This window comes from Nesoenas mayeri (genome assembly GCF_963082525.1).
Source record: "Nesoenas mayeri genome assembly, chromosome: 2".
Lineage (NCBI taxonomy): Eukaryota > Metazoa > Chordata > Aves > Columbiformes > Columbidae > Nesoenas > Nesoenas mayeri.
In genome coordinates this window covers 91,628,445-91,654,679 of record NC_137543.1, presented here as the reverse complement: position 1 = coordinate 91,654,679, position 26,235 = coordinate 91,628,445, and the positions used below count along the sequence as shown (strand labels likewise).

Genomic DNA, 26,235 nt, shown 5'->3' with positions numbered 1-26,235 from the left:
GCCTCCTTCCCCCACAGCATCACAGCGTGTCTGACCCCAAAGGACCTGCTGCTCTCCCACCTCCACCTCACCCAACACTCTGGGTCAGCGCTGAAACCCCAAGTGGCACTGGAAGCCAGCTCCCTGCCAGGCGCCATGGGCTGGAGAGGCTCCTCTCCCTTTTCCCAGGGCGCAGGGGACGGAGGCAGCTCACCAGAAGTTCAGTGTACGCTGCTTCACCTCCTCAGCAAAGGCAGGACTTTTAACTTTTTCTCTCTCCCACCTCCCCACCGTCTGTCCGACTCCATTACCATCATGTCCCATTGCTCCATTTAACCCTCTCTCCCTCAAGCCACCCTTGGGCATGGCAAAAGCTGAAACCACTGCGCCAGCTCTTCTATTAATAGAGGGATGCACAACGCTGTGCACATTCCCACAGCTGCGCTGTGGTCCAGGCAAGAAAAGTATCGTGTATGAGCCAGGGCAGACCCGATATAAACCAGGGTGATGTCGTGCTTCAGAAACTTGTCGGCATGCTTGCAGAGCCAGTGTCTGTGCCAGCGTGTCGTGACTCCCTCACACAGGGTAACTCAAGTGAAGTTAAGCGCTATAAGGTTTAATAAAAAGGCGTGAGCCATCCTGTGCCATCTTTTTAATGTTCTTTGCGTGTGAGCAAAGAAAAATGGGAAAAAAATAATTAATTTCTTCCCAACACTGTAATGAGTTGTACGTACCAGCAACACTTCACGGTGTCAGACTTTAATACCTCTACCCCAGTGGAACAGCAGCTTTATCATTTACTTCAACAGAATTAACGTGCAACTAAGAACAAATGAAGGGAAAACAGGAGATGGCCTGCAAACACTTGCACAAACAAAGTACTTCATTTTTTCATAATGGTCTTTTTACTTAAAAAAGTTCAAAGTTTTAAAAACCAGAAGTGTCAAGAAATTGGCTGGACAGAATCACGGAGCAAGAGCTGAAGGTCAACATAAATAACTATGAAGGGTTTAATAACTAGGGCAAGCATACTTGAGGGAAAAAAAAATAAAAAGCATGACCAGTACAGTACTCTAAGGCTACCAAAACTGGAAGCTGCACAGCATCCAGAATTGAAGTAATTATTTGTGCACACAAACTAAAGCAGAGCTTCTGGTATTCTTTCAAGTGGGAAAAGGAATGGTGTTCCTGCTTTCTGACACATCTTTCAAATATGGAAGCCAAGTACTTGTGTGGTTTTAAAATTAATGGCAAGATTTTAAAAAAACAAAACGAAACAAACTACGTGTCTACCACGTTAAAAAAGCAACACCACTTTTCACAAGTAACGTACGGAGCAGCACATCTATAGGAACTTGCCAATCCTATAACTATCCCCTGACGACCACAGGCTTCCCAAATAGGTGCAGCCAAACCTGCACTGAGCACCCCTGCCCTTATCTCCATTCGCAGGTAAGCTATGCTCAGCAGGCAGACCTGACTGTTAACACAATAACCAGCAGTCAGCACTTTGAGAAAGCCCGTGTATAAACAAACCCTGGTCATCAGGATTGGGCAGGCATGCTGATAACCTATTTCAGCTCAGCCCTCTTTCCCTCCTGCATTCCCTTTTACGAGAAGCTTTCCTCTACAGCCAGCTTTGCATTCTACCCACTTTCTATTCTTGCAGCCAAGCTAAGATGTTCAACACCATGTGACACACCGCACACTTCCACATGAGAGCACTACTTCCTGTGCCCATTCACCACCTGGTATTTTTACCTGGCTGCTCCGGATTCCCAGTCTCCTCGCACAATGAGCTCTCTGATGTGATCTGACCACTTCCAGGCAAGCGTTGGACTTGGGATGCTCTTCAAATGTTTCCCATCTCTCTCTTCTCAGAAACTTCATAAAGCACTTAAAATACAGTTCTGGTCTGCTTTGCAAGCCAGCATATAGAGAGATGCTCAACCCACCGTTTTTACTTCTCCATTTGCTCAGTAAAAGGATGCATTCACCAGCTTGCTTGCATACCCTCTCCTCTGCCTCATCAACATTAAAGAGTTGCATTGTACCACAGCATATTTTTGGTTCTAGCATTTACCAGAGCTGGACTTCATCGTCACCAGCTGGCTCATGGAACTGCTGCTGCACTGAAAATGCTGCCAATGGAGATCAAGATTAGGCTCCTAGCTCCTATCAGCAAGACACCAAGCAAGCAGCTTGCAGAGCAGAGCAGAGCAGAGCAGAGCAGAGCAGAGCAGAGCAGAGCAGAGCAGGAGAGTTCAGCTGAAACAGCAATGCCACACAACTGGCCCTATGTGCTTCCATCCTTGGCTATAACAAGTCTTGTAGCATTGATTCTGTTAGTAACTCTAGCAGCAGTTCCTACCTAAACTATTCTTGCGGGTACAATCTCAAACAATGACTAGGAAGGGGCCAAAGCACAGTGCCAAAAACAAAGGTCAAGGAGGTCCACGAACATGTCTATGCTGGAGTGCTCCCCATCTCTCTCTCGGTTTTGAAGTACTAGCAAGGAACAAGGCTTACCTATGTGCACACCAACAGTTGTGACAGAGATGGAAAAGTAGTATAAAATTTCACAATGCCCCATGAAGACTACTTGTCATTCATGCCTCAGGTTGCTTCGCTTCCAGTAACAGTAGTGTCAACTACTAGGAAAAAAACTTCCTCTTCCCAACATGAACTCATAATTTTGTCTCAAAAGTAATAAAAATTGCAAACAACATTTAGTTTTCAAACACTTTTACTCCTGTAAGTTTGCAATGTCATTAACACCCTCTTCCCACAAAAAGCTGACCATATGTAGAAAGCAATGTTCTTCAGAAAAATGAAGTCAGCAGGATTATTCCCTGCTATATAAGGAGATAAAAGATAGAAAGTTAATTCCTAAAGTTGCTTAAATAGGCATTGGCAAAAACAGGAATGAAACTTAAGGGGCTTTTTCTGGTGTGGGTTTTGTTGGTTTTTTTCTTCTTTTACATCCTCCACAATGTACTTTTATTCAGTCATATTGCTGCTCTGTACACAACTTAGTCTTGTACTATTTTTTTCTACTGGTGCTGATTATTGAAATAATCTCCGTACACTTCAAATTTACATTAATTTGTTTTCTTGGCTATTTTATCTCCCCAAAGCCGATGTGCAGAACTGCCCTGAAGAACAGTAACTGCACAATAAACATGTAATATTTTAGGTAGCTGGAATCATTTTGACTCAAAACCCACTTCCTCTTGTATTGACTTTAACAGGGCTGCTCATGTGCATTGGCTAAAATGATTTAAGATGAGGATGCAGGTCCCAGTGCCTCACAGCATCCCACCACCTGACACCACGCACTGAAGAATGGGTATGTGCTGGCAAAGGGGGAAACCTGGTGACCACCCCAACTGCACATGACATCTTGTGACACAATTTACCCACAGAGTCTAGGAGAACATTCCCAGGGCATCTAAGTTGTCCACTCCCCAGTGAAACCAGGTAACACCAAGACACAAGGAGAGCAGTTTCCACCTGGGACTGTTTTCAGAAACAAGAGCTCACAATGGTTAACCTGGCAAAACTGGAGGCAGATGACAACAGATACCAATGGTCAAGGTGTCCTGATACTTCCCATTCCAGGACCTGAGTTCTTGTGTTGCTATGCCTGCTCCCAATCTAACTGTTCAAAACAACCGCTTTCCATGGTGACGTTCACCCTCTAGCCAATTTGACTTCACAAGTTCCAGCAAAGCCTGGGCAGACTGTTTTGAAGAACAAGGTAGACTGTGAATGTGGTGTGTGTTTTTTTTTAAGCTCTACAGAAGCACATTACCCTGAGGCAAGAGAACTGCTTTTGCTGTCCTTGTGAAAATATGCCTGGGATTTGGCAACTTACAAAGCTTAATATATTATATCACTGTTCGGACATGCTCTGTAAAAGGTCAAAAAACTTCATCTACTCTGATTCCATTCATGGCAATAGGCATCTCCTGGTTCTGGTCACTAGGTCAGCTCAGTGGCTGAGGCAGACAGTTGCCTTTCACACTCTGTAATGTCTATTTATTTCTTGTCTCCTATAAAGAGTTAGCAAAAGCAAACCTTGTAACTGAAGGCAATGGCACACTGAACCACATGTGATCAGAAAGTCCCCGTAACATTCCTCAAGATGCAGGCTTTTACTGTGTTCAAACTGCGCAACAACCCTTGCTGATAACTGATGTTAAAACACCTAAGAAGGTGGAAACACATAAGAAGGGAGGTAACTGCCAACGCTATCACTGCCTCCGTCCTCCTCTCCTCAGGATGAGAGGCAGCATCAATGTCTCCTTGCTGCTGTGAGGAAGGAAAAATTGAAAATCTTTTAGCTGTTAATACAGAGCAGAGAGTACCGTAAGAAGCTTCCTGGAGGAGAAGGAGAGGAAATACAAAGAGTATGCTCTGGTTACACTGAAACCCAACAGACAATTTTATAGTGCATGTACTTTTTTAAAAGCCAGACGTTTTACTTTAAGCCTGTTCCATCGTCCTTGCCAAAGGAAAGATGAGAAACCTCACATAGCGCCTCGAGAGGTTTCTCCCCAGGAAATCCTCACGTCTTCTTCGCTTGTGCTGCTGATGCTGGTCAGAGCTGTCTGTCAGGCGACCTTTACAATCACATTACCATGTTTGACAGCAAATCTCTGCCACAAAAGTTTCCAGAGAAGTTACCCGGCTCTGCAAGGTTTCTCATTTTCCCTATTGGCTGCACAGCATTTCAGTGCTCTGCTAATTATATCAACACTCAGATGCAAACTCACCAAAATAGATGGTGTCCTGAGGCCCCAGCTGCAGGGAAACAAACTTCTTCTTTAAATGATCCAGGTAAAGAGGCGAGGGGGGTCAGAAAGCACCGCCGGGCTACCTCCCACTGCTAATGGGGATTGCAGACAGCCTTGCTGAGACCAGCTCATGTCACTAATTAGGATGCAGGTCCCAGGGCTTCAAAAGGACAGAGACTGACCAGGGGGGGGTAATGCCATGAAGGAGATGCAGTGCCACAGCCCATTGTCAGCGGGACAAAGGGCCCTATTATTGCTCCCAAGAGCAGGGCAGTTCTTACCGTAATTAGGAGACAAAGATGCACGATTTAGGATTTTACATAATCAACAGATACTCTCCCAAGCTGGAGCCCCTCTCACACAATCAGTGGATTAAGTATTGTTTATTCTGCTGCAAGTAAACAATGAGGTGCTCCCCACTCGGGGCTTTACATGAAAAAGCGGTACTGGGGAAGACAATGCGGGGTGTCTTTTCATCTGACTTTGAACAGCTAACTCTGTGATTTAAAGTTGTTCATTTGACAGTATCTGGAAGGGTAATGGCCCACCCTGTAAATTAGCTGCTCACATACTGATCCAGGGACTGCCAGACAGTGTTACCTTTTCTGCTGCTTAGCAGAGGGGGGCCTGGACAGACAGACGCTCAGGGGGCGAGAGGCTGTATTTACACAAGAGCACTACAATGGCAGGATTAAAGAACCACAAGGAAGCCAGGCAGAAGCTCCTGCATACCCCAGCACTTTGTTGCTGCCAGGGATGCACCCCTGAAGGGAGAAGGAGGCTGGTACCACTGCCGAGGCAACACAAGCTCCTGCAGCGCTGCAGAGCCAATGTCCACAATCACTTTGACACTCACTACTAGGGGAGAAGAAAAAAGTCGGATGTTTGCCCCCTGGTTTACAAAGGCACGATTAGGCAGATTGAGCATCACTTATCTTTGGTTATGACAAAACAGTCTGTGCTGGGCTACCTAAAGCAGTAGCTGCAAACCAACTGCCAGACCCAGAGCATCTGGCACTGGGATGCACAACATTTGATACCTGCCTCACAGAAGTCCTGATCAAGTGTCTCTACTTTTACAATACTGGCAATAAAAACAGACCGAGTGTTCTGCTTCCTGCTCTTTGCTCAAAACACAGCTGCTAGGCTTGTTTGTTTGAACTTTAAGGGGAGTTCTTCCTCCTTGTCTTCTATAACAGGGAAGCACCAGGATTTGAGGAATGCCTTCTAACATTTTGCAGTTTGCTCTCCCACCATTATTGCACCCATACACACATGCCTCCTGCTGATACTCTAGCAAAATATTCTTTTCTTCATGTCTTTCGCTCAGAAAAGCACCCCTATGCCTCACCAAGAGGAATAATTTCAGTCACATGAACTCAGGACTGAGAACGGCGCGCTACTTTCAGCATATCTCGCTGAATCTTAGAAACAGTCTTGCAGAACCCTGGGAACCACACGATTACAGCTCCTGCCTGTCAAAGTTTCAAACGTATCTCCTTTGGGATGAAAAAGTCACCTTAACAGCAGCCCAGACTGCTCCGCTTACCAGAGGATTTTCTGCTGGGTTAGGCCAAGCAGACAGTGCTATTTGACTTATCTAGACTAGGACAAAAGGTGTGTTTTAAACCAGATAGGCAGGGCAAATTGCATTTGAACATGTTAGCTGACCAAGGAGAACCACAGCTTCCTTGTCCTGCCCTGTCTCCACTGACATGTCTTAAATTGTTAAAGCAAATATTGGACAAAAACCCTTACCATCATCTCGACAAGCCCATGAAGACAGACATCCCTGCACCAGCCTTAATTCACGCTCACAGAGACAGACAATCATACCTTTGATTTAGGGACACATTTTAGTCTTTGTTGCTCAACGCAATCAAGGGTAGCAAAATCTGCTTCAGGGGAGTATTATTATCCAAAAGCAAGACTCCTAATCTTAGAGAAATAGTTGCATGAAGAGGAACTACATATTTGCACAGCTATGCCTGTCTGCCTTGCAACACTGCCAATATATTCTGTTATCTTTTATCCATCACTCAAAGCAAAGGAATCCACCTCTCCACTCAGGTCTGTGGCATAAAACTTTGCAAAGAGGTCATATTGTCACAGAAACTTAAAAATGAGGCTAATGCCAGGATAAGCCTCATATACGCATAAAGCGTATGGCAAAATTACATCACACTTACTTTTGTGGTGGCTGCAGAGCTCTTAGCAGAGAACAACTGTTTCAGTTTTGCTCGATAATGAAAATTTACCTTGTTTACTTCAGAAACAGCCAACTCCATTTAATTAACTGCTATTTGCTGGACCAAGTTTTAGAAAGAGCTTTCCAACTCCTTTCCCCAATAATTACAGCACTTAAAATGCCTTTTAAATGGTTTTTCACATACTTACCAAGGTTTTAAAATCTAAAAGAAGGAAAAATTTAATAGAATTACTCCCATTTAATAGAGTGGGATGGCTCTGCTCCATGCCATTCTATCAAGAAACTGGTATTCCGGAGAGAGTGTTGACACATGAAGATTCTGAATTCTGCACCCTTTCAAAAAGAGCATCAGAGTCCAATACCCCAAAATAAGCTTAAAACACTGACAAGCTGCTGCAAATGGAACAACCTCCTTTTCTAAAACAGCAACTTTTCTACATGTTTAAACTAGACTTGGAATATCTCTTTTATATCTTCATGTATCTGGATCTACATTTTTCTATGGTAAAAAAACAGGAAACAGAAAAGTATCAGGAGTCCCAGGGGCAATTATTTGAATCAAAACACAACATCTAAGCATCTTCTCAAACAATTAATAGCTAATTTTTCCTTGTTAAGAGAAGCTGATTTAAGCCAAAATCCAAATCATTCCCTAACCTCAACAGGCAGAAAAGCATAACACATTTTATTGAAAGTCTGGAACCAGAAACTCATCTATCTTGACTCCCTCCCAAGACAGACAACAAAACCTTCACATCCAGCTGCCTCCCTTCTCCCCAAGCAGAATAATCTCCTAGCTTGGTACCTGAATACTTTTATAAAGTTTTGCTTCATGTTTTAAGCGTCTTTAATTTAACTTGTTAAAATTTTGCATTGTTGGCATTTTACAGTTTGATGTAACAATAATGATGGGCTTTGGAGGGGAGGACAGGGTGCCATGATTTCTTCTAAAACATTCTCATCTATTAACTGGCAAGATTTCCTGTATTTGCAAAAAATAATAAAATTAAGTCCTACAGCACCCTGGTGACATAATATTAGGCAGAAACATTTAAAAATCTGTTCAAAATCACAAAGGAGAGAAGTTAACAGTGCAGAGGACTGAATGGCTCCTGTTCCTCCCCAGCAGGCTCCTGCTGGCCATCTGATGACCAGAGACACTCTCAGGACTATTTCTTACCTCAGTGAATTATCTGGATGTGTCTCCATGTGGGACTCCAGCCCATACTTGCAAAAAAAATCTTTGAAACACACTGGACAATGATAAACTTCATCGTCAGCCTTCTTATCCCCTTCACCGGAGTGACCATCCTCGACAACCTTCAGAGAGAGAGGAAAAAAACCTCACTAGACCAAATTGTAAGCAACAAACCACACAGGCAATCAAATTGAAGTCCTTCTCTTAAAAACGAAGCAGCGGGCTTCATCCATAATTTTGTTGCAGGTGACCATAAATGACTCATTTTGGTAATAGAGGGTGAACGACAGAGCCTCTGCGCATGTGTGAGAACATGCAAGATGAAAAAGGAGGCTCAGCAGGAGACAAAGTGTGCGGCTCAGTCACGGATAAGTCCGTTCTAATGAGAAACTGCGACTGAACAACTTATAAACCCATATGTTTATATACCACTGAACTAGCATTCCTCCCCCTTCAGAAAACCAGGCGAGCTGTCGGCCTCAATTATTTATGCCACTGAGATACTGCCAGCTCCTAACTCAAGTGGTCCAGGGAAAAGCAATGAACTTCTGCATGTTTTCTATAGCCCTCTTCTGATTACAGGGAGAAAAGCATGCACAGAAACAATGGATACTGAGCTAAATGGAACTGCTACTAGCTTGCCATTTACAGATAGTAAGCGGCAAGGGTTAAGTTTGGCAGCCACCACACGTTTTATAAAAATGACAGAAATGCACTAAAATATTTCATAAACAAAACCCTAATGGAAATGTCTAGCATTCAAATAAATATTTCCTCATTGCTCTGGCAACTCCAATAATACAAGATTATGCTACTGTGAAAGGGAAATTTACTACAGATTTTTTTTCCTCCAGATCAAGACAAAATCAGATTTAAAGTGTTGCTGCTTTTGTAAACACTGGTTTTTAAAAAGTTCAAATCACTGTCCTGACTATTATGAAGTAAATGGGAGAAAAAAAAAAAGAAACAAGTAGGGGAAAAGCTGCAGTATTATTAGTATTATATCTAATATAAAACATATGTAAACCCCCAAAAATTAAACAATGAAGAATTAAAGAAAAATTATCTCAATCTCTGAAATCAGAAATTGATTTTAAATCTCAGACAACAGTGTTGGCTACAGAGGAAAAGCATGGCATCTTATGATACATATAGGGCCATAACAAGACCACATTTTGGTGCAGACTGCATGAACATAACAGGTGACAGTTTAGGAGCAACCAGGAAAGACTTTTGCTTCATGCCCCATATAGAACCTTTTTTGCAGGTGTCCTCTCCTCTCTGTCCATCTCGGCATCATGACTAAACTTGCGTTTCGAAGATAATCGCCTGCGCTTCAGCGGCGACGGGGGAGTTGTGCTTGCGGTGCTGTTCGGATCCTTCTCGTGAATCTTCATGTGTCTGAGCAGGAAGGGGGAAGAAGACACTGTCAGCAGGAAAATCGCGGTGGAAGGTCCGCGTACATTTTAATGCTGATATGACTTTTAAGGTTTGCCTTTAAAGGATAACAGCATAGATCCCATAAGCTGGACTGCACTTCTGAAAGACAGCTGGGGCACGGTCCAGCACGGGCTCTTTGCAGCGCCTGGGACCAGGCAGGGCCATGGCAGGGGCCCCAACAGCTCCCCCTCATGCCCCGACCCACAGCACAGCACTTGCCCCGCTACTGCCTGGCCCCACGACCATTGTGCCCGTCCCACATCATCCAAGAGGTCCTGCTTCTGCCTAATCCTGCACAGTCATCTACAGGCCCAGCCTCCCAGTCTTGTGGTGCTCTAGTAAATAAAACCCCACGGCTCAGCATCCATTTCTCTCAGTGAAAAAATCTTCAGCTGGGTCTCCTTGGATAGTTTCACACAGTAACCCAAATGGACCGGTATATGCCAACATCCGAACAACACTTCCCAAACACATTTGTTTCCTTCTCATTTGTGACACAATGGTGCACCCGAACATTGATTTTCAACTGCAGCTTTGAAGTCAAGATATATCTGGTCACGCTGTTCAGCTGCAGCAGGTTTGGCCTGCAAAACTCCCTGTTGCCAAAGCATGTTCACAAACCTGCTTACCCAGGAAAACACTTGTTTCTCGTCACAAAGACAGTGCTAAGAGGAGAGGGACAAAATGGCTCAGGAAGCAATCTGATGAATACTTGTATACCTGACCTGCTTCAGGAAGCAATCTTATGAATACCTGTATACCTGACCTGCTTGCCTCTCAGTTTTCCATATTTGCATCCTGAGGAAGACAATGTGGTCTAGTTCAGAGGCATTGCTCTCGTGCTTGTTTTTCTGAGTACTAAAAGCTCAATTAGTAACTTAAAAAAAAAAAGTAGGGCCTTTAGCCTCACTTCAAATTTATAGTGCTTTTGAAAAAAAAAAAAAAATCAAAAAGAGGCTCCTACATGCTATGGAAGTTTTTGCTTCTAATAGGTATAAATGTGAATGAAGGAGAGAGTTGCCATTTGTCCGTGACTGACTTTGAAGCAACAGAAGGGAGACAATGGCATTTGGGCACATCCTTCAGAAGTCACACCCCCAACTCGGCTCAGGACTGTGCCATTTAGCTTGACTGCACGCTATCATGTTCAAACATGAGAGAATGTTGTAACCTAGGCAAGTGTTGTATGTCCTCATAACTGTTTGGGTGTTGTGACATAAAATCCATTTTAGCTGTGGATGCCAAGGGCATGATGCTTCAAGATAACACACTGGACCAAACTGACCCATGAGCAGACTCCACTGTCTCCTCACACAATGTCGTTTCAAATGTTTCTTTTCACATTCTCTGACACTTTAAAAAAAAAAAAAAAAGGCATCTAAATTACTGTCTCAAACTACAGCCGGGCTCCTGAGGGTGTTATGTGGGAACAGCCTCAAGCCAAAAGCACCACACGTACCAAGACCAACGCAAGATTAAAATGTCTGTTTAGCTACTGACTGCTTCCAATGCCCAGCAAGGCTGGGACTGCTCAGAGGGCCATGTCAACATGGGGAAAAATGTGGTTTTCCCAGCCCCCAAGTAACCTTTACTAGTCACACAAATGGTGGATGGACACCAATGACTCCTGTCAGTCACACTGTGGGAGGTTGAAGGGGGAGAGAGCATCTGTGTGCAGATGTGCTCAGCTGGTTGGGTACAGCATCACAGAAGTGTTGCCGAAGTTGTCTGACCTTTTTCCCTGCCAATCGCCCAACTGGAAGCAGGAAGAAGGCTGAAGCTCCAAGGGTTTGGCTCTCTCCAGGTTCAAAGTGACACAGGGAGAAGCTGGAGCACTGACACAGCCTTTGGAGCGCAGAGCACTCACCTGCCTCGGCCCCCGGGTAGCCCCGCTGCAATAGGCACCAAAGCTATAATAACTGACTTATCCGCATTCATCCAGTGCTAGCTGGTCTCACAAAATCTGCAGGGAAGGCATCTACAGTTATTGTACTGCCTCATTGTCTTTATTCTCTTTCTGGTCTTTTTTTCTTTCCTCCTTATGGCACTTATTTAATGTGTCATGCTAGCTATGTCAATCCCCGAGCGTCCTAGGGGTGATAAATCAACAGTGTGAGGAGCAGTTGTCTGTATGCATGCATGCAAGAATAAGGGAGAAGAAACCAGTTATTTGTTCAAAGAGTTTCTGTCCACAAGTGGTTGAAGATAAAACTAAAAAAGCATCTGGGAACAACAAAATGTAGTATTCAATTGCACAGGCAAAGCAAAACTTGGAAGGTGGTTTGTTGGCCTTTTTTTTTTCCTTTTGATAAAGACTGCTTTCCAGTTTCCATGAGCTTTTGAAAGTGAAGACAGAGGCTTTTGCATGTGCCTCTCCGTCCCCCCACCCCAGGCACACAACATGGCCTGCTTGCTTAACCTTCTGGCAGCTTGGCTGATGCACAGCTAATATTACTTGGCCAGTTACTTTTTTGAGAGCTGGAGAGCAAAAGCAGTCAATCTAAATCACATTCACCCTGAAAACAAACGAACGACAAAAAAACCTGCTATGCATTAAGCGTGGGACTTTTTGTTACTACTTTCTTTTAAGGTCTCCTTTTTGCCAGTAACAAGCATGCAGAACTCTTGTTTAGCAGCTACCCATGCAAAACAGCTTCCTTGGGGCTGAGTTCTTTCCTCCTGCCGTTTGTCCACCTGTTGAACTCCGCCTGTTTTGACGGAGCTGCTCCTACCTGAGAGGGCTGCGATGGCACATCCACCATGTACCAACTGGAGAAACTGTTGAGATCTCCAGATTAGTGTCGGTCTAACGTGGCACCTCTGCCTGGTGTGACCTAACACACGCAAACACAGCGGCTCCTGCAAGTCCCTGGAGCAGTCCAGCCACGTTTGCAATAGAACGTGTGCTAATAAGGCAGTGCTTGCTGGCGTGGGTGCAGCACCGCAGCGACGGGGCTTTGCTATGGCTGATGTCAAAGCCCCATCGCTGCCCCAAGCTTGCAGTTCTCCTTCCCGCAACACACGCCCTTTTGCCATGCCCTAAAAGCGAGGGCAGAATCCGTACCCACAGCCAAGGAATGTGGGAATCCCTTGTGCTTTAGTTTTGCATATTTGAAAGGAAGCAGCCTGAGCTATTGAGCTATAAACAGGAAGACACCCTGACTTGCACCTTTGACTTTTACTGTGTAGGTTGAATATCACAACCGCTGCGATAGCTCTCTGCATGCAATCATGAAGGAAAAAAGGAAAATCCAAAACCAAAGCAGCAGGTTCCAGAGTTCTCAAAGAGAGTCGCAACCTGTCCACGTTACAGCCAGCAGGTTTGTTCCTTTGGCAGGTTAAGCAAGTTTCACTACCTCAAGTCAAGGGTGGAGAGGAAAAAGATTACTAGAGCTACAGCCCAAGATAAGCGCCAAGATAAAGCCAAGCAGTACAAAGGATTGATACAATCTTCATCTCTCTATTTTACTCTGCAACGTGGATGTCATTCTGCCTGGAGAAAACATTTATCACCCAACTTCGCTGAACTGCAGCAGATGCCAAGTCACATCCACATCCACAACCTTTCTTTTAAACACTCCCTTCACCAAGGCTTATTTCACTTAAAAAGTTTCCTAACTACAATTAACAGGGGGAGGGGGGTGAATATTTGTGTCTTATCCTCCTTTAGAAGAATTTTCCTTGATTAGATCTTACATGTAATGCTGAAAATGCTCGATCTCACTGTTTAGTCTGCCAAGATACAAGGAGAACAGGAACAAAGCTGTGCTTGGAAGTTATTTTCCCGTTGTGACTATAACAACGTATTTTGGCCTGACAACACTGGCATACTTTGAATACGACAGCCAGGCTCATCAGTCAGCCTGGCTTTCAGCATCCTACAATGATGAAGGAAAATGATATGACATTCATCAGTTCCAAAAAATGAAGATATACACTCAACACTTTAAGTGAGAATGTAGTGCAAATAAAGAAGGGCATAAGGACATGCACAGAATTGCTCATATTAAGCCACAGACACAGGTTACAGTAACATGTGCCAGCAGCTCTGAAGTGTTCCCTGCTGCAGCTCAGAAGAGAGCCACAGCGGATGAAACTTGGCTTTTTTTCCTGATTTAAATCAATGAATTGTGGCTCTGAGCCATCCTACAGAGCAACCCAAGAACAGCAGACAAGCTGGGGAAGGTACAGAGCCCTAAAACCTGCACTTCATGTGGTGGTTATTAGTCTCCACAGCACGCATGCAAGTACACGTACACTTGGACAGTACTGAGGGTGGAACACTAAAATGCAACCGCAATACACAGGATGTAAGGAAGGAGATAAAAATTTGAGCTTAATACTAGGGAGGACTCCCTTGCACTAAATGGTAGCTAGCCTTGATTAACCTCTCAGAGAAAGTGGTGGAACTCCATTTAAAACAAGACCAGACAGAAAGCCAGAAGAATTTGCAAAGAATAATCCTGAAATGGAAAGAGGAAATTAAGTCTTTTCCAAACAAGGTCTGATCCACCTCTGAACTAAATTCTCCGTGTTTAAGAACTGCTATGCAAAAAATGCAGAAAACTTGCTACACGCTAGGCTTTTTGCGGCACAGCTGTGCGTGAAAAAGCTCCCCTCGTAATCTCTTCCCTCCTCCTCACACAAGGAATTTCATAGGTGAGCCAAGAGGATCCAACTGTGCTACGACCATGTGCCAGTCAGCCCTCTCAACAAAATCACATTTCTCAAGTGCCTGACTGCCTTCCATTCCATCCTCCCCATGAGAATCACCTTCTACTTCCCCTCTTCTGCCATAACTTTCCTCTTCCTCTAACCGTCACGTGAACGGGATGACTAAGATGATACCGCACAAGAATATCCCCAGCTTCTTGCCTTACTTTTTTTCTTTTTTTAAAACAGGCAGAAAGAGTTTTCAGCCCCACACTGTAATGCAGAGAGTGATTTCAGAAGGGTGAATATTCCACCAGAACAGTAGCAAGTGAATACTCCGGTACTTTTCATTGAAGGATTGAGACTTTTGTAACAATAAACAACTGCAGAACTCAAGTGCCTTACTCCTTTTTCTCCCCATGGATGGTGCTGGATCAGTGCCTAAGGGAGGTGACTCATAGGAGAGGGAAAAAATAAAAAAGCATGTGTCCTACTGAAGTGAAATGCAGCTCCCGCTGGTCACATCCCAGTCTTTACCGCATATCCAAAAAGGGCTGCTGTATTTTCTTAATGCCGAGAGGATTTGCATGTTGATCATATAAGCTTTCTGGAGGTCCCGAAACAGGGCAGCCTACAGCTTCAATGCCAAAACCAGAACGTGGGCAGGTTTTGACTGGCTGGCTCAAGGCTAGAATGAGGAGTCATAGCATCTCGAGAGAGGCAACTGCAAGATGCAGCTGCTCTGGGTCCCACTGAATTAGGAATAAAACCAGGAGCTCCTGCTTTGCATGCAAATAACCTGATCAGTGGCACTTTTGGACTCTTGGAAAGGAAGCATCCCTCAGTGTGCGTAGGAATCCCTCATTTCCAGCTCTGGGGAGAAAATCCACACTGTAACTGCACCCTGGGTTTCCATGGCTGCTGACATGCTGCACATGCCTAAGAGAAAGGGCCTGCCTGGCTTGGACACCCGGGCAAAAGGAAGGTGTGGAGCAAAAGGGTGTATCTGCAGCCTCTGAGCAGGGTCCAGGGTTAAGCCTCTCCCTTGTAACGATGGCAGCACAAGCAGTGCTGGCTTTCAGTCAAGAGAGGTTTATGCCAGGTAGGTCTGATTAGAAGGAGCAGCATGTCCAGAGGGGGAGCAGCAAGCAATTTCACTGAGGCCTGCTTGGGAAAGTCCCAGCATCTAAATCAAGATTAATTCTTGAGCACAGGATCCAGTGCGTGTATAAACACCCTCCTCCTCCCTCACATCTCCGCGCCTGTGGAAACGCAGTTGGGAGGCCAATGAATCCGGGCATTATCAGTCCAGAGAGATCATCTGACAGTATCAAGTTCAGGTTCTGGCTTCATATCCCACATATTATTCTAAGTTTCTCCACTTTACCACTAGATGTACCCTATACTCTACTGTATTGCACAGGGCTCTTCCTCATCTCACTCATGATTTCTGAGCAGTGTGATCACAAAATCAAGGGGATGATCCTCATGCATCTGACGCTTATCTAAAGAGAAGGGAGCCACACATCCAACCATTCAGAGACTAAGCATAAAATCGGTGCTTTCCATCCTTCGCCTTATTTAAAATATATATATATATTTTTTTCTCCAACATAGAGAGTTACTCAGGTCCACCAAGCTAGTCTGGGAAGAACTGAGCCAGTTGGATCCCTAAGTACAACTTAGCTGATAAAACTACTTTACCTCTTCCACTGTTTTCTTCCCTGAGATATTTCCACTTACATTTCTGCCTTCAAATAACAGTAAACAATCTCTGAAGAATCAAACCCCCTACAATCTACAGCAAAGACAAAGCACATCTATAATCCAGAACATGACCAAACACCTCTGTTTAACAAAACCCAAAAGCCTCCTTTGTCTAAGCTTCAACTCTGTGTCACCATATCAGAACGAACAAGACTGCAGGATGCATCCAAGACAGGCTGAAATTTGGACAATGACATTCTTCAGGCCTCATGGAACGAAAAATGGCTCACAGAGCAAGAGACGACAGCATTCAAAACTTAACTGGTAAAATCTCTTTTCAGAGATTTCTGTCACATTGTTTTTGTCACTGTTTTAGTTTCATTCTGCTTAACAAATTTTACTTGAACCCAAATTGCCTAGAAATGTAGGAACACACATGGAAGTCCTCTTCTAAGCTTCTGCCATTTGGCATGGGAAGCAAATCCTAAACAAAAAGTGTAGCAGCAGCATTTTTAGAAGCAATCACTTAATATACTGCTGCTAACCCTCTCCTTAAAAGTCTCGTGAATATGACTGGAACTTACCTCAAAAGTGCAGTAACATTATACCCTTGGGTTAAAGAGTTTAGTCAGTTGCTTGTTTGTTTGTTAAAACATGTAGAGAATCTGTATTGACAATGTATTTCCAGTGCTAATTACCAACATCACCCACTTAACAGAGCAATCCACTCAGCCCTTGCCAGTTGTAATCACAGGAACCAGAAAGATGCAGGTAATTTTGTAAATCAGACACTGTCTGTATGTGGATGAGTTTGTTTGTCTTCTCTTCTTGGCTTGTTTGCTATCTGTATCCTCAAAAAAACCCAAAATGACCCCAAAAGCCCTCAGACACAGATGCATGCTTGACATCAAGTCAAGAGACACTGGAATACCAAAACCATTGGAATACCAAACCCCAAAACATTTGGGGAACACCCTCTTACAACTGTGGAGCAATCTCAAAACAAATTTCAAGTACCACCAAATATTCTAGTGGTAACCAGCGCTGAACGCTAGTGTGGGATAAACAAAGAGAAGCTGAACAGCAAGACGCCTCCACGGCTATGCAGGTAAGAAAGCCATTGCAACGCATCCAGAGAAGGAGCAGAGTGGGGCGAACGGGTCTGGGGAAGGCTCAGATTGGGAAGGGCTGACTCATTTTAGCCAAACTTAGCAGGAGATCCCCAACCAGTGCTCCCCTCGGCACCCAAGCGCTGCAATCTCGCTGGCACAGCGGCGCGGCTCGTTATCCTCATTAGCTCTGTGTCTTTCAGGGCTAAGGCGGCCCCAGCGAGGCTCCCGGTGTGCAGCAGCACGTGGGTGCCGCAGCCCCCTCGGCATCCCCCCGGGAATCGCTGCCACACAGACGTGCCGTAAGCATCCCTCCAAGTTCAGCACGGGCTGCCGCGCTGTCTGCCTCCCTGCGCAATGAGGTTCTCCCAGCAAAGCAAAAATAGCCTTACAGCGGGGCAGCAGACGGCATCATTAGGATGACATGAGTATTATTATTTAGATCCACCAAGACTAGCCGGGTGCGCTAAGGCTGCAAAAGCCTCCTGTGATTATGTTCAAATGACAGATTAGAAATCCCTTTCCAGCGCTACCCGGACAGTCTGCAAAGTTAACCAGTGCCATGCAGCTGCCAATACATGATACCTAAGGATATACGATACACACACATGCACACAAAGCATGTTGTATTTTTAACCTAGAATAAAATTTTGCTTTGCTGTGAATAAAGGCAAGATATAAGCATGAGTGAGAGGAAAGATACTGATCTACAAATCCAAAGGGGAGGAGGGTACCATTTCTGAATAATTGTGCTGTATTCACAGATATTTAAGCAACTACTTGCTACAGAGAATCAGCAAGTTCAAACAGGCTGAGATTGATACAACTGCATTCCCAGCTTGGCTCAAAGTTACTCCTGTTCCCTACCAGTAGCGTTGTCAGGACATCTCAAAGGAAAAAAAAGGAGACAAATATTTGCCTGATGATGCTGTGACAGGGAAGTGATTCAAAGCAAAGCTTCCCAAAGGATAGCAAAAAAAACCCAACACTTTCATTTGCAGTTCACATCAACCCTTGCATAAGGGAGGGCAGAAGAGGAGGAAAATGCAGCGTGAGTGTCCCAGTATCACTTCACCAAACTGCCTGCCTGCAGTTTGCATTAAATTCATATCTAAACTAACAATGCCAAATACTGCAAGGAGACTTTCAAGCTGTAAGAAACCCTTTCATAAGGGACACTACTAAAAAAAAAATCCCTCTGAGGCCCATGAGGGTCTTTCAGCTTGGAGACAAAAGTTTATTAAAAACAATACAATTAAGCAGGAATAAAGGTTTTTTTTAAATGTACTAAAAACCTAGCGTGGGACATTCTGAACTGCTGTTTTCTTCCATCTTTTTGGAAATCTGTGTTTTTCAGGCAAGTCCTTTAGTTATCATGATATATAACCTCAGTCAATTACTTCACTGTTGATTTTTTAGGAAACTTCATATTTAAAGAAAACAGTAAGGACAATTAGAGCAGTTTTAAATTTTAGCATCTGGGGGGGGAAAAAAAAAAAAAGAGAGAGAGAGGAAAGAAAAAATAGAGAAAGAATGTCAGAAAGGGGAAAAGTTTTATCCTTAAGACCAAACACAGTTGAAGAAGTCCCAGATACATCCTGCCTCCCCTCCAAAACTGCACTCCTTCACCAACCAAGCAAACATAAGCCCTGGCTACTTCCCAGAACCAGGCAAAGCCCACATGCAGTTGCCTCCCTCTCACACTCCGCTGTTGAGCAATCCTGATGGCACACAGCACAGAACAACTTGCTGCGTCACACAGCTCAAGGAGGAAAAAATAGATGGCCACAGCAACGCTGGGGACGCCGTGCAGATGGAGCCGAATGCCTCCCCCCAGCACACACACACACACGCAAGCAAGGAAGCTGCACCAGATAAGAGAAGCACATCTTTGCTAAAGCAGGGTCTCCATATCACCCTGATATCAGCAGTCACCATGTAACTGGAGGGGCAAGGAAGTAAGGGGTTATCACCGCGCACACACAACTTGTCCAAACTTTTCCCAGCGTGGAGGACGGCATCCTAGCAAAAGAGGTTTCACGTGCTCAGCCCATTTCCTCTCCTGTTCCTGAACATGTGGTCCTCCTTCCTCAGCAGCGGTGATCTCAGAGCATTCCTCTGCTGAGCAAAGAAGCACTAGGAAAAGGTCTCACGTCTTGTTACATGTCTGTTTAGTCAAGTGCAGTAGCTGGAAACAGGAGTCCCTGCATGATTTGTGCTACTTTACAAGAGTCTGGGAACTTTCGTCCTCAAGTGAAATTAATGTCAGTGCAGTCCATGAGCAATACAGATTGCTTTACTCTCTTTACCCTCAGTGTGAAACTATCAAGAAAGATGACACATTTAGGTAGCTTGATGTCAAAAATGAGCCACACAGAAGTTGTACACCTCCTCTCTTTTAAGACATCTTTCCATATGTACTAGAAAGCTAACTCCAAGGATTTACCAAAAAATTGCTATGAGTGTTTAGAAAACTTCAGCTAAGAGAGCAGCCTGAAGAACTCAGCATAGATGCCCTCAAGAAACAGAAAGCAGTATTTGCATATTATGTATTATTTACCAGTTGTATAATATAATGGCACTACTATTTTAGAGACCGTGCCTTTGCCTAAGCTGTGTGCATCATGCAGGTGGGCACTGTGGCTCAAAAACCCAAGCGAAAGCCCCTTGCTAAGCCCAAATGCCAAGATCCCTCTCACCACTTTTTGTTTATTTTTTTACAGCTAGAGAAGTTTCTCCAAATGCTGATAATCGACTACTAACGAATAGCCTATTTTTAAAAGAGGGGAGAAAAGAAAGAGGAAAAAAATCCGCTGACCCTGAGAGGGGGTACATTCTGCAGTTTGCTGGTTCCAGCATGCTGAACTAGAACAGGTTGAACAGGTTAGATACTGGGGGGAGAAGAGGTAAAGCTGGAAGACATACATTAAAGGTGGAACGACAGAAACCACAAACGCAGTTTGAGGTAGGCTTTTTCCTCATTCTCGTCAGTACTTGGCCCAGGAGCCTTTTCAGACAACAGGAGGAACAGAGTGATCACACATTCATTAGAGAAGCAATGCAGGTATTTCTGACGTGCATGCACAACAGGCTGAGCGAAGATTACCTTAACATACAAACTCTCCCAGCAAACTTTCTCACCACCAGCATTTTCTACACAGAATCACCCAACCGAAGTGCAAGCTAGAAGACAAATCACCAACCAAAATGCCAACAAAACAACATGTTACTTGTTAACCTTGAGAGCTAACATGCCTGCAAGAATTGCTTTAATGTCAGGCTTACAGCAAAGCACTAAAAGAACCTCAACTCCCCGCAAAGATTGCCTGGATTTTCTAGTGCTTGCTAAGTTAAGGCTTGTATTTATTTTGTAGCTCTTCAAGGTGAGACAGGGAGGTGACATCCCTGAGAATACTAAACCTTCAGAGGAGGTGATGTTCCTGAAAGGGTACTTATGCAGAAAGATCAAGGTCTGGCGCTGCCATGTGCTCTGCAACTAGAGTCTAATCTGTCAAGTGGCTTGTGCTCATTTGAACTGTGACACGGGTAACAAAGCAGCACTAAGCTACACTCAATACGCTCTGTTATACCGAGATTTATGTTATTGCCCATGAGGAGGGCGGTGTTACCCCGCTACGTCAGACCACCTTCCCCTCGGCACATGTCGCACCAGAAACCTATAACTTAGTGAGGGCAGCGTGTCCCCTTTATTCTGACCGCAGAAAACCAAAACATAAAAATCCACAACCTCACGAAGCACAAGACCAGACTTAGCTATTATTTAAAGGCAACACACACAAAATCTAGGACTGAAAAGCACACTGAGGTCTCTCTTACATTTGGGTACTGAAGAGCTCTGGAGATGCAAGTATAATGTTCCTCATTGTGCACGCTTTGGTTCTCAAGAACAATGGAGCTAATTAAGGTCTGCGTATAAATCTTAACTCTGCACTTCCTTGCTTCGCTTGATTCTAATCAGATCTCAGCATTAGTGTTTTTGTGTTAACTTCCTTTGCTGTTCTTTAATGATAACCGAAGGGGGACACTGTCCAAGGCTACAAGCAGCATCTAACATGTCTGAAAACATGGCATCTCCTTTTGGCTTTGACGGCTCCCAGAGGTACTGTCACACAAGAGCTCCTTCAGAGTCTCTTACCGCTGAAGATATCCATGGAGGGCTTTCTTGGAGCACCCTATTTATGAATTATGTGAATGAAATAGTTTCCACCTGGGACCAATAAAATACTGTCGTCTTCTAATTCTCATCAAAGACACAGAGAAATAGACTCTTAATACTGTAATTGTTGAAAAGGCCTGATTTTTTCTTTCTTTCCCTTCCTTACTTCCTAATTTTCTTAAAAATGTGGGGATCCCAGCAGAATACCAAACATTTACTCTGGATATATGTGCTCACAGAAGAAGACCAAAAAGCTTCCCTCCACCTTTTTCCACATCCTTATTTACAAAATGTACTAGTGAAAATATAAGAAATATTTTTTAGTTGCAAAGAAAACTGAAACAGCTATCACATCTCACCTGTCTCCTACAACTACAGTCATCAATTATTACAGGAAGAAATTAGTCCTTTGTGTTCGTCATCCCTGCTCAAGAATTAGGGCACTTGCATTTGCTGAAGCTTATCTTTCACTAGCATGCTGACAGTGGTTAAATCATCCCCTATGTACAAGGAATGGATTTGAAAGCCTGTAATACAGCCTGCTTCTTCATATTTAAGAGCACTGCCTGCCAATTACTATGTCGAAATAAAAGCTCCTTAAGAGATGACCAAAGAGACATCTCCATTGAGCAAGACAGTAAGAGAGGGCCTTTTGACATGTGTGGAGTGTCAGTCATTTTCAGCGTGGCAAGTTCGTTGACTGTTTTCAGCTTCAAGATCTTCTAAGTTCAGTTTTTCAAAGCTAACCCAACATTTAACACCCAATTTCCACTTGGCCATCTTTACAAACCACCAGAAACCAAACCATGTTGTTATGAGGCAATTCCTCTCTTTTGGAAGAAAAAAAAAACAACTCATCATCACCTTTGGCTATGCTCTGCCTCCAAAAACTCCCATCTTAAGCAAACGCCAGACTGCACATGCTAGACTGCAGAGATCCTATTTGTACTTATAGGCTGGGCACTGTTATTGCCCTGCACCCTACAAAGCACACAACAACGTGTTGGAAGCGGGCCAATACCATAAATAACACAGGAGCAATTCACAGGTGGAATGCAGAGAGAGGACGGATTCAGCCAGATCTTGAGGACGCTCTGCATGCTGAATATGTGCGAAGTCGCAGGCAGCCTGCACGCATGCCTGCCCATGAAACACAGACCCATGCTAAAGACGGCGGGGACATCAGTAAAGCGTACACATCCCAACCCCTGTGCCTTTATCAGGATCCAACACTCATCTTCCAGCCACTATGTTACAATCTTTGACACTCTTCATTTGCCAGTGAAGAGGGCCAGTTAAAACAGCAAAATTCACAGGTTACCCTCCAGCTTGCGCATTTTCTACCTTTCTCAAAAAACTCAGTAACGTATACACACATGAAGCATTGTTTGAAGACAACTTAATTTGAACATCAGAATAGTACTATACCCTGATAACTAAAACAGCTGTTTGTCTCTCCGCAGCGCATTAAAAGGGGAAGTTTGGGAAAATGATGTAGCACTGAAAGTAAGACTGAGAATGAAAGTGCCTTCTTAATTAAAAGAAAAAAATACCTTCTTTGATAGGACCCTTTGTAAGCATGCTTCAAAGCATAGCTTCTGCGATCCAGATCTTCCAATTTGAGTTTCAAAGACTTCTGCATGTGGTTGTTGCATGTGGTGTTTCACATGTGCCAAAAAAAAAAATCCCCGAACTCTGAGACCTGTTCCTGAGATGGTGCATAAACAGTCTACAGCTACCTAAGTAGGATGTAAATAAAAAGCCATTACGAAGAATTTTTTGAGGTATGGGGTAACGAAGGGAAAAAGAGAAAGAAGATAGATAGCTGTTATGTTTTGGTTTCATATGGAACATTTCAGTTAGTTTGCATTACTGCACTTATCTGGAGAGTCTGGTGAACATCAAGCATGGATGCTGCAGTTTCATTTACCAAACTGGGGAAACTGTGGCTGAAATATATATATTACCCCATTTGCTCTTTTCAGACTTGCCGCAGAGCCTTTAAGAGCTCCCCACTGGAAACTGGCAGGAAGGTCATTTCTTGCCTCCCTTCTGGCATTTATATCCTATTAACATTTTCAAGTTGCATGGAGAGCATGTCTTTGGCAGGGAGGAAAATGTGATTTTAAAGTGACAGGCACAGACCATCTTCAGTCACAGAAATGGAAAAGGAGCCGCTGGTGAAGTCTCCTGCCCCCAAAGGAAACCCTTTTGGAGCAAGTGGAGGCATCACCCTTCTCCCTGAAGCCTGATGCACGTTCCACTGGAATGCAACAGAGTAAGTCAAGCAAAGGCTTTTCTCCACCTCAAGGCCCCTCACTAAGCCACCACCACCACTAAAACCCACAGCAGCGGCCTAACTCCTCTGTTTGCATTTTGGGGACATGCGGTGGTGGAGATGGAATAAGAGGCTTGCAACCTCCTTTTTGGTGGCGGAGTCTGGACCCAAAAGGGCTCCACAGACTTGGTATTATTCATAGATAACTCCCGAGAGAGCTACTTTGACAGTACAGATGGAAAGCTTTTAGTAATTGCAATCTATTGATTTGAAACACTACTTTGGAAATCCCCAGCTTCTTAAGCGCTACAGAAAACTCTTTATATACCCCCACACACACTTCCTTCCATATAGTTTATGCTCCTGCTGGAGATCTGAGAATAGTCAACTTTCATTTACTGTGACTGAGAGAAAGCCACAGTGTCTGTGTCTCTGGCGTAAAAGTGTGAGAATGAGCATATCCTAAATTGCAGATTTTCTCATGTACTGATCATTGCAGTACCATTCCAGTCATGGGAAGTCTGAACTCAAAATTACTATGACCTAACTCCTTCCTCCAAATTCCTAAAAAGCCCCAAGAAAACAACCCCCCAAGTCCCGAATCAGTCCCTGATGCTAGAAGGCTGGCTACTTCCAAAACAACGTGCTCTTGCCAGCACTGGTCAAAAATAAATCTTTGTGAAAAACTCAGCATCATCTCCAGCTCTCCTCCTCCAGAGCAATTTTAGCCTGCAGAAAAGGAGGCTGATGGGAGACCTCATTGCTGTCTACAACTATCTGAACGGAGGTTGTAGCATGGAGGGTGTTGCTCTCTTCTCCCAAGTAGCAAGTGATAGGATGTGAGGAAATGGCCAGGAAAGGTTCAGGTTGGATGTTATGAAAAATTTCTACACAGAAAGGGTTGTCGGGAATTGGAACAGGCTGCCCAGGGAAGTTGTGGAGTCACCATCCCTGGAGAGGTTTAAAAGGCGTTCAGATGAGGTTCTTAGGGACATAGTTCAGTGCTACAGTTAGGTTAGGTTATGGTTGGACTCGGTGATCCTGAGGGTCTCTTCCAACCAAAATGATTCTATCATTCTATGAATTCCTATTCCTGATACTGGACACCGACAGATCTCCCAGATATCGTGCCAGATTGCAACAACCCTCCCCAAACAGAAGGAGCAGCACTGATATGGAGGCAGTAAGCTTGATGACAGATTCAGAAGAATGAGAAAATCAGCTTTCCATGCTGGACATTTAGCACTCTCCAGAGACCTTTGCTCTCTCCAACAGTGACTGTCCCCACAGGAGGCTCAGGCCATTCCTGAGCGGTCTGGCAGCTCTAAGAGTATTTTCTAAGATGCTCCAGGCTCACAGTTCCCCGTTGAAAAATCCTGGCCAAGAGTCACCCTGGTCAGAAAAGGAAGCAGGTTTTAACCTCTTTTTTCTGAATGGTGCTCCAGAAGAGAACCTTCCCCCTCCACCCATGTCTGCTGTGCCCATTCAACTTGACTTGTTGACAAGGAGCCAAGGAGCACAACAAAAAGAAACAGGACTTTATGTGAGAGGCTATGACTCATTTACAAATGAAGTGTCACATATTGTGGGAGTCAGGAAGGGCAGCATCAATTTCACAGGTGAGAAGCACATGCACCATCCAGCACAGCTAGAGTACCTCAGAGAAAAGGTGGGCAGAGAACAGCATTCTCACTACACAAAAAGTCTGGCTATTGCAAAAATGTTTAGATGTCATGCAAAAGAGAAACAAACAAGAGCTCTGAGGGGCTTTTTTCTCCCTTAATAAAGTGAGGGTAGAGAAAAACTGCTTTTGATGGAGATGATAGGCACTTGAGAGTGTAACAAGATGATATTTTCTAACCCCAAAAAGCAACAAAAATTTGCCTCCTTCCCCTCTCTGCTCAGCTGAATGTCTAATGACCTGGCTGCTGTGAGGTGGAAAAATGGATCAGAAATTTCATCCTGAGATGGAACAGCAATAGGCACTCCTGTGGCACAATATTTCCCTTGGACTTTTTCCCCTAAAAGGCCTTTTGAATGTCTGGATTAAAAAAAATACCATAGACAGTTAAATAAGAGCCAGAACAAGGCAGAGGGGGAGAAAGATAAGACAGGATGTATGTAGCATATGCCTACACATTTTTACCCCTGTTCAGATACTGTCAGACTAACTTCTCCCTCACTTCTGTCCCTCACTTCTGCTTGGGAGGCTCCTGCAGGACCTTTATAAGCTACGTTGATTCTTTGGTAGCACATTCATGACTTTGTGCTAAACCTACAGCATCTTTCTCTGACCCCACACCCTGTGCAGGTCTTCAGGGATACCACCATGCTGGCTGCCAGGCTTGGGTTAGAAATCTTACTCTCCACTGTTTCGGCTATATATCTGTCACTTCTTAGATACTGTAGTACAAAAACAATGCAAAAGCATAGAAAAATGGATGTGTGTTATCATCCAGCTGGACAGCTGGTGCAAAAGAACAGACACGGCACCCCCATGAGCAAAGCCTGTGGGAGCTGCACACAAGGCAGGACCTGGCAAGCAGGTCCTTGCTCTGGGATCCTGAGGCAGCAGCAGTTTTGAATATGCTGTGAGATGCATTCATCCACTGCACTGGCAGCCCATTGGACCTGATGCTACAGCTGAGTTTGAGATGCCTATGAAAGAACTTACTTCACACCATCT

General features: G+C 44.2%; 1 protein-coding gene across 4 annotated transcripts in view; it reads right to left on the bottom strand.

The window, feature by feature from the left end:
• Positions 1–26,235, bottom strand: part of RREB1 (ras responsive element binding protein 1) — a 126,197-nt gene that overhangs the window by 31,607 nt on the left and 68,355 nt on the right. For all 4 annotated transcript variants that reach the window (XM_080338521.1, XM_080338520.1, XM_080338522.1 and 1 more), the window contains 2 exons: positions 9,442–9,586; positions 8,168–8,307 (listed from right to left, as the gene is read on the bottom strand). In XM_080338521.1, coding sequence (XP_080194647.1) covers positions 8,168–8,307; positions 9,442–9,586 — 285 coding nt within the window. The remainder of the gene's footprint in view (positions 1–8,167; positions 8,308–9,441; positions 9,587–26,235) is intronic.